Source organism: Arachis hypogaea, chromosome 14 (assembly GCF_003086295.3).
Source record: "Arachis hypogaea cultivar Tifrunner chromosome 14, arahy.Tifrunner.gnm2.J5K5, whole genome shotgun sequence".
Classification (NCBI taxonomy): Eukaryota; Viridiplantae; Streptophyta; class Magnoliopsida; order Fabales; family Fabaceae; genus Arachis; species Arachis hypogaea.
The window spans coordinates 135717598-135726861 of NC_092049.1; the positions used below are offsets into that span (position 1 = coordinate 135717598).

The 9264-nt window shown below is 35.5% G+C and overlaps 1 protein-coding gene across 1 annotated transcript; it reads right to left on the reverse strand.

Moving 5' to 3' along the window:
• Positions 1–2934: 2934 nt before the first annotated feature.
• Positions 2935–8431, reverse strand: LOC112744402 (nitrate regulatory gene2 protein). The gene is made up of 4 exons (XM_025794013.3): positions 6809–8431; positions 6221–6405; positions 4968–5191; positions 2935–4003 (listed from the first exon to the last, which is right to left on the reverse strand). Exons 1-4 carry the CDS (start codon positions 8184–8186, stop codon positions 3211–3213), a joined length of 2580 nt encoding a protein of 859 aa, XP_025649798.1. The 5' UTR covers positions 8187–8431; the 3' UTR covers positions 2935–3210.
• Positions 8432–9264: the final 833 nt, after the last annotated feature.

A 9264-nucleotide genomic window follows, 5' to 3' on the forward strand; every position in this document is an offset into this window, starting at 1 on the left:
TGTTATACTGTTATGTCATTAACTAGTTAGTGGCACTTTAATAATGTAATAAGATAGGCCACTTAGCTTATTTTGTATTGGGTAAAGTATACTTTTTGTTCTTGAAGTTTGACAAAAGTTTTAAAAATATCCATAAGTTTTATTTTGTTTCAATTTTGTCCCAAAAGTTTTCGATTTGCATCAAATATACCTTCGACAACTAAATTTTCAAAAAATTTAAGACCAATCTAACAATAATGCATGAAAATTATGCTTGATTTGCTTGTGTTGAAAGTTGTTCTTATGAAATTGTTGTTGAATTGATTTTAAATTTTTTGAAAAATTAGCTATCAGGGGTATATTTGATGCAAATCGAAAATTTTTGGAACAAAATTGAAACAAAATAAAACTTAGGGGTATTTTTGAAACTTTTGTCAAACTTTAGAGATAAAAAATATACTTTACCCTTTTGTATTTTATTTTTGAGTTTTGTTTTTGAGACATGAGAATTTCGAATTTAGTTTTTCTTCCGGTAGATTTAGTATGTGAGAAAAAGGATTTATTGTTGTCATTATGCAATATTTATTTGAACCGTTAATTATCTGTACACAAAGTAATCACTCTATATACTATTTAGATTTCTCAAAAGTAGATCAATTATTGCAATGATTTTTAACAACTCAAGCAACAATTGTTTTGAGGGTTTATTCATCTTGTGTTTTTATTTTATGTTATTTTGGTAAAACAACAATCCACAACCATTTTTATATCCATGACTTGAATTTGAAACTATTATGAAATCACTTATCTTAAAAAGGAAATTTTTTTTTCTTTTTGGATTTATATGTTTGTCTTATGCTAAATTTTTTTAGATAATAAAAATTAAATTATAGATTTTTAAGTTATAAAAATTCTAATGGAATATAATAAAATTATTTATTTTAAAAATTTAAATAAAAAAAATATATAAATAATTATATCTTTAACAGAAATTAATAATAAAAAATAAAAGAATATCTATTATTTCAGAAGACCATGTGTTGCTAAGTTTTTTTTTTTTTGGAAAAAAAATTGTTTGGTGTGTTATTGTAAGGTTTGTTCATCTTAAGCTAAATTTTTGGTGTGGCCTGTTATTTTGGGCTTTCAAGTGTGAATATCTAAAAGGAAAATATTCCATTGCACATCTGTAGTGGACAGAGACCTAGATATTCTAATGGGCCATAAAAGGCAAAGTTATAGCCCAACCCACTTCATTTAAAGAGCTGAATTAGCTTCTCCATTAAAAAGGTGAAAATCAGTTTGGGGACAAAGGAAAATGGGTAAGGATTGAAACAAGCAATTGGGTCAAGAAAACCTAACACTAAACGGGGCAAACAATTTTGTACAAGAGTTTTCAAGGAACTAGGCTGCACACGGATCGGATCGGATCGGATATAGTCTAAAATTCTATTCGATCTACATTGCACTCATCGGATCGGATCGGATACGATATCCGCTTTTTTCCAGGCTGGATCCGATCCAATCCGATCCGCATACTTGCAGATCGGATATCGGGTATATCCGCATAATTCAAAAAAACAATTTTAAGATTTTGTTTGGCTGTTTTTACAAAAAAAAAAATCCAGAAAATTCATTTTTCACCTGTTTAAGCCTATTTACTTCTAAAATATTATTAATAAAAGTTCTCTTAAATAACAAAAACAAAATAATAACACAAGATTTAAGTTTAATTATTCTAAGTTGAAGTACAACATAAAAAATTAAAAACAAGATATCATAAAATTCATAAAATAACACACTAAAATTCATATCACATTAGGGTTTACTTTCTTAAACTATGCTATTTATATGAGATGTGCGGATATGCGGATTTGCGAATCGGATCCGTGGATATCACTGCCAAATCCGCAATCCGATCCTATTATAGTGCGGATCGAATAATATCCACAAAATTCAGATCGGATGCAGATAATTACAGCGGATATGCGGATATTATCCGATTCATGTGCAGTCCTACAAAGAACCATAAAATAATGTTATTTTAAATCTATAAAGCCATTATTAAATAAAGCAGCAAGCCCAAAATAAATAAATAAAGCAATGAATCAAGTTGGGTTAGACAATTAGTTTACTAGTCTGCTTAAATAAACATTGGAGGTTCGAATCTTGTGTATACCAACTTATTGGCAAGTGCAAAAATGTAATAAGAAGCAATTAATTTAAGAAGTATCGCTAAGGCATTCATTTTTGAAACCCAACGTGAAGATGAGTGAAAGGGTTGGCAGTTTCCAAAAGGCTATTGAGTGGGTGATAAGAGGGGCATATATATTACCATTCTTCCACATGCCATGTGCTTTGTGGAATTTCCTCTTCAAGTTTCAACTTCAATTATCCTCCATCTATTTCTTGTCCACATTAGCTGTCACCCTCAATCCCCACACCATTTTTCTTTTTCTTGAAATGAAGATAAAAATTGATAGTCCTAAAATCATCACAGGACCAATCTAGAGACTAGTTTTATCATTTAATTTTATATGATCTTGAATTACCAAGAAAGATGTTGACATAGTAAGAAAGACAAAAGTACTTGAATTTTACTTCTACTTCTAGAAAGAACACCTGTTTGAAGAACAAGCCACTTGCAAAACAAGTTAGTTAACTTCTCAAACAATGAGGGAAACTCCATTGGAAAAAAAAGGTTTTAGTATAAACATCACATCTTTTATCATTAATTTTGTATTGTGAGACTACAAAAAATGTGATACAATATCAATTGTGAGAAAAGTGATGTCTATATCAAAGTGAGTCCAAACCTATTTTTATGAATCTGTGTATCATTATTCATATTAAAATGAGTCAGAACTTGGTTTTCACACTGTATATTATTCTTCATACAAAAGCACACGTGCATAAAAACCAGATTTATGTAAAGAAAACAAATCTGATCGAGGAACCTGAAAGCAAAATACGTATAATTTATTGATATATTGTAAATTGCAATTCTCAGGTACAATAATAAACCAAGAAATTTCCCTGTACAATAAGAAAATTCCCCTTCCCATCAAAATATAAGTTGAACCAAAAAATTCTTCATATTTACATTTCAAATTTATAAATGAATATAGTAAGAGCAATAAGAGCTTGCAACCAAAAAAAAAAAAAAAAAAAGACCCCAGCCTTATGAAGAACTTAAGATCCCAGAACAGAACAAATAAATATAAAAAATACCTACTACTTGATGGCATAGGAACGGGTACACACAGATTCAAGAGCCTCAGTGAACAATGAAGAGAAACTGGTAAGTGCTTGGAAAACTCCAGGCAACCCTGTCTGCAGATTGTTGAGTGTCATTGCTCTTGTCACCTCCACAGCCTTTGAGTGCCTCAGCATTTCGTCTTCGACTCGCCTCTGGCATGTTGCAAGTTCCAATTTCTTCTCAGCTAGGGGGTCCCGTGCGTCCAGACCTTGTCCGTTATCCGGTCCGGTATCAGGAAGACTAATGCCTACCATAGAATAAGAATTATAAAACTTCCTCTCTAAGGTTCTCAAGGACGAAGACTTCTTCTCGAGTTCCTTGGAAGCGCTCTCGGTTCGCTTCTTGATCTTGAGCTCCTCAGATTGCTTGGTGTATATCACATGGACAACGTTGATGAAGCTCTTGATGGCCTCAGATGCAACCGTGTCGGGGACACGTTCAAGGGCGAGCTTCCATTCATCAAAAAACATGTATGCATCGTTGGGTTCCCTGCTGATGCTGAGGTTGACATTATCATTATGGACTGGAACAAGGCTAAGCTTGAACCAGGCATGTAAGGAGACGATGAAGTCGCGCTGAAATTTTATAAGGCGACAGAAGCTGGAGTGCCAAGCCGACACAGCGGATTCAAGATCACGTGTCGCCTGTCTGTGCAGCTCAGAAGTTGAGTCGCCTCTGGAAGATCTGTTCACAAGGCCACGGACTTGCTGTACTATGTTGCTTTGAGTTTCATGGTGCTGGTGCATTGATCTCCACATGTACATGAATCTACATTCAACACATCATAATCATAAAAGCCCAAGACAGTAATTAGATAATGCAGTTTCATATATTTTGGAAAAATTGTCCATGCTAATCAATGATCTTGATTAGTTAAGCAATGAAGAAGAGTAACAGTAGGAAACTAGCAACGATAATTGTTTAATTCAACACATCATTCGTCATGAGTTGTATTATCTGAACATAGCAATCATCATACCCTATATCGACACATCATTCATAAACCATTGGATGGGGGTGTAATGGTGGATGAGTGGTATGTTTTATAATGAAAGTTATGTACAGGACACATTTCTCTTATAGCATTACTACTGCTAACATATATCTAGCTCCATCAATAATTCAATTTTTGCTCAAGTGGGGACTAAAACTTAGGAGCCAAAATAACAGTTTGACAGCTACAAAAGGTGGGCCAAGGCTTGATTACAAGATGTAGGAGTAGTTGGACAGGTTGGTACAAAGAGGCACATGCAATTACGCAGAGCTGATTGATCAAATGTGTATCCGAACGATAAGCCATAAAGATTTCACCTACCACCAAAATATTTTATTGATCCACACCAGCATATGCACACTATATAAATGAGAGAAAAAAAGATAAGAAAATATATTTGAATAGTTCACGGTTAAACATTTTTTCAAAGAGGTTTTGTTCCGGTTCAAAGTCCTTAAATCCCTTTGATTATTAAGTCTCAAATGCAAAGTTCAAAAAAGATCACGCATTGATGATTTCTTTGTCCAATTCACTTGATTATATGAAAGTTCTCAGGGCCTAATGACTCTTATCAAAGTTCATTTATTTATAGCAGTAACAATGGCAAGTTGTTATTAAGTATTAACACCATAGTTCCATATTGATTAGTGATTTCATGGCCTAATCAAGTAATCTTATCGATATATCTAAATATAAACAAAAGAAAACAATAAACAATTGCATAAGAGATATACATACCCATGACAAAGGTCAACAAGCTGAGGAACAAGATCAGAGTCCCTAAGGCCAATAATGGCGGTTGAGGTGGCAGTCACAGCCTGAGATGTGACAATAATTAGTGATTGCAACTTATTTATGGAAGTCTTGGTTTTGAATATCTTTGCTTCGTCCTCTCCTTTGTATTCCTGACTCTGCAGCGCTGACAATTTCTTCTCATGATCAATCTTCCAACCTTCTCTAGCCTAAATTTCGAAAAAAATCAACATGGTCTGAGCTAAAATTAAATGCAATAGACCAACCTGAATTCTGTTTGGTCAAAAGGTAAGGTAAGTTTGGCACAGCATTTATGGGAAATTTCAAGCATTCACAACCAAATGAACCAATATTTGTTGGCACATACTTTTTTGCCTGCTTGTGTGTGTTCAAAGAAACCTGCCTCTTTTTGGCAAGTGAAAGAAAGATATTGCCTTCATTCATAAACAAGAAATAATTATGAGACCCAAATTGAATCAATCCCATGTAAGACAAAGTTGAAGAAAGAGGCAAGTGCTGAAATTAACTTAATCTGTTAATGACTTCTTTTTCCTTCATATCTTTATTGTTGCTTTCCTTTGTACAAGCCTAGCCAGTTTGTCTCACTAGGGAAAGAGTAAATGGGGTTATATATATCATTCAATATATACATTGAACTCCCTTGGAAGCTAGGTAATATTAAAGAAGATAACCACCACAAAAGAAAAGGTTACATGACCTTCAATAATTTATAGTGTGATAATATGACTAAACCTTTAAGGAGTTTGCCCTATATCATCCATTCCACACACAATAAAATACTAATGTCACATAGCTAATATTTTACACAAGCAAATGGAAAAATGATTTATGAACTGTCATATCTAATTATAATATCATTCAGCTCATCCATAATGGTTAATTATAGATAGCAAAAGTAGATTGCTATTTGCTAACTACAACAAATACACTCAAAATAGTTATACTCACTAAGGCTAAACACACCGTCCAAATCAGGATATTTACCAGAACCACATGGGCAGAATAAAAAGGCTGGTCCCATCAGGGGCTATTTTGGTAAAATCAGATGGAAAAGAAGAAAAGGGAGTCTTTTTCTCACACACTAAACAGTCAAATACTGCGGTGACCTCACGCTACCAAAGTCCAAAAATTGTCTCCAAAAAGATTATTTAATTTTTAAAAAAGGAATAAGAACCACGTTCTTCTAAATGCCAAAAACACCCCCGGAAATTAAGTACCTTAACTTCCTCGTAGAGCTTCTTCTCCCAAGCCAGTAGTCGCTCCAGAGTGGAGCAGAGACTCTTCAGACCGCCTGGTTCAGCCAGCGAACCAGTGTCCAGCCGGTACTTAACTGCCAATGGTGGTTTCGAGGACCAAGTGGAGCTCAGGTTGCTCAATAAACTGCTTGAATGATACACAGTTTCTGCAACGAAAAATTGTAAAGATCAGAATAAATTCTCATAATCCCCGAATTCTTCATCTATAGTTTGGATTATGAGAAAAGCCAAAGTAACAATTTTTAGAATAATGGAGTGTTGCTTTCTCAGCAACCAAACACAAAACCATAAAGAAGAACGGAAAAAAAAAATGTTAAATCCAAGAAAAAAGAATAAAAGTTGAGTCTCAATTGGTTAGTTGTTAGTCCCGAATTTTCCCGCACTTTCTCAGCAAACAAACACACTGCTATTCTCCAAAGCCTGAACCAATGAACTTAACCCCTTAATTGCCCAAAAACTCGGTAACCATAAAAAATGATACAAATAAAAAAGCCAAAATTGATTATCAACTAATTATCAAAACAAACAAAGAAGAAGAAGAGAACATACTCCGCAATTGCTTGAAACTGCGATCGAGTTGTGCCTGACTGATCTGGAGCATCTCAGAGACCTGATCTCCGGCCACCGCAGCTTTGTCAAAGCTCTCTTTAATGGCTTCCACGATCTCCTTCAAGTCCTTATGCCGCACCACCATCTTCATCTCCATCATCTCCCCATACTTGCTCCTTGCGTCATCCTCCTCCACCGCCGGCGCCGCCTTCTTCCCTGCCATCGGAGGCGGCGGCGTCACCGGATCTCCCACCACCGACGATCCCCTCATGGAAGACCCCCTCACTGACGATCCGAAATTCGACCTGCTCCTCTCAGACCTAGAATCCTCCTCCTCCTCCTCCACCACTGCACCAACACGACCACCATGGCCGCCACCGTCATCGTCGGAGCTGGTAGTGGTGCTGTAATGATCCCCCCACTCGCTGCAATGAACTTCCTCTCTCTCAGTCTCAGCATAATCCTCAATCAGATGATGCTGCTTCTGAAACGACATCCCCTCTTTCTTAAACGACGCTTGTTTTCGAAACGACGCTTGTTCTCCGTGTTTGAAGAAATCATACTCCGATCTCTCATCATCATCCAACTGCTGACGCTGATGCTGATGCTGCTGTTGATGATGATGATGATGGTGATTAGTATTAAAGTTCTGTTCAGAACGCGGTCCCGAATATTCTTCATCTTCATCTTCTTCTGAATAGTGTTCTTCGTCTTCTTCTTCTTCGGTGTCGATTTGTGAACATTGCTTCTTATTATTGGCGGTGTTGGTGCTGACGTGGCTTCTTTGATCGAAGTAATCAGAAGCAGGAGGAGGTGGTGGTGGAGGAGGGTAAAAATTTTCCCAATTCCAAACAGAGGAAGCTTGAGAAGGAGTAGTTGAATAAGTAGAATACGCGGTTGGGAAGATATTCGAGTAGTTACTTCGAGGAGTATCGGAAGGACTCGAATCTGAAAGAATGTGAGGTAATTTCGGCGGTTTTCTACGGTTTTGACGGTTATGGTAGTTACGGTTATTATTGTTATTGTTGTGGTTGTGGTTTCTTGCTGTTTCGGTTTTGGTTTCGGGTATGGTAGGTGAAGGTATAAACAATGGTGGTAGTTGTTGTTGTTGTTGTTGTTGTTGTGGTGGTGGTTGTTGTTTTGGTTGTGGTGGTGGAGGGTGGAGGAAGACGGCGGGGGTGGTGTCGGAGACGGAGAGGGGTTCACCGGTGGCGAAGGTAGAGAGAGCGGAGCCGGTGAGGCGGAGGGAGCGGCAGTAGTCAGAGTGAGCGGCGGCGAGGAGGTGGCGGGCATAGACAGCCTCCTTCATGAAGCGGCGGCGGTCCTTGCAGCGGCGGACGGTGTCCTCATTGTCGAGCTTGGAGGCCGCGCAGCCCATGTGCGCGTGAAGGGACGTGCAAGACGGCGCGTGAAAGTGAGAATCAGAATGAGAGTGGAGAAAGAGAAAAAGGAGAAGAGTGAAGAGGGGATAGAAATGTAGTAAGTGTTGGGAGTGTTGAGTACTTAAACTTCAACTCATCAACTGAGCTTCCCAACTGTGTAAGTGCCAATTTGCTTCTCTCCTTGCTTCTTTTTCTTTTTCTTTTTCTTTCTTCATGACACATAATTCCTACTTGGAACATTTGGAACATTTTATTTTTAATATTAGAGTGGTAATAGTGATTTTTTAGAATGTAGATTGTTGGGGTGTTATTTTCAATTGTGGAACCGTTTAATTAGAGAAGTGAAAATTGGACTGTCTGATTTATTAGAGGTACAGAAATCAGACCGTCTAATTTTTAGAAATACACAAATCGTACCGTTTGATTTGTGCTAAAAAAAATTAAAAAATTTGAGGTACAGAAATCAGTCTCTTCAATTTGTGTATTTTTTATAATTTTAAAAAACACAAAAAATTACAATATTAAAATATATCATTAAATATTTTTTATAATTGATGTTTAATTGTAAAAAAGTATTTATTTATTTATTTAATAAATCGATTATCTATTTGTTATGCATAGAAAGATGCTTTAGACCAAAATAAAAGTGAAAATGAATTAACATTAAGTCATTGAATTTTATTTTTTAGACACATGAATTCCTAATTTTGCAATATTGTATGCTATTTTATAGCAATAGTACTTCTTCTACATTTATTTTTTATATTATTAATTTTATCATATTTTATCTACTTTATTTAATCATTAATATTACTATTTTTTACATTTTATGCTATTACACTTATTATTGAAAATCGTATTATTTTTATAATTATTTGAAAATGCTCTCAAAAAATTAAAAAATGTTTCTCTTACAAATTACAAAAATAATATTACTTGTAACCATAAGGTTTACGATGGTCATCAGATATACATATTACATTATAATATCCTTTTAAATGTGAAGCCTTAGATCAATCAATTTTAGAAATGTGAGGATTTCATGATTTACTGAAATATTGATGTCCAACTTTT

Bases quoted from the DNA above. Each gene is read 5' to 3' on its own strand.
- LOC112744402 (XM_025794013.3), bottom strand. From the start codon at position 8,186: ATGGGCTGCGCGGCCTCCAAGCTCGACAATGAGGACACCGTCCGCCGC. The intron at 5,192-6,220 runs GTACTTAATTTC...TTCGAAATTTAG, and splicing joins AGCTCTACGAGGAAGTTAAG to GCTAGAGAAGGTTGGAAGAT. The intron at 4,004-4,967 runs GTATGTATATCT...TGTTGAATGTAG, and splicing joins CTTGTTGACCTTTGTCATGG to ATTCATGTACATGTGGAGAT.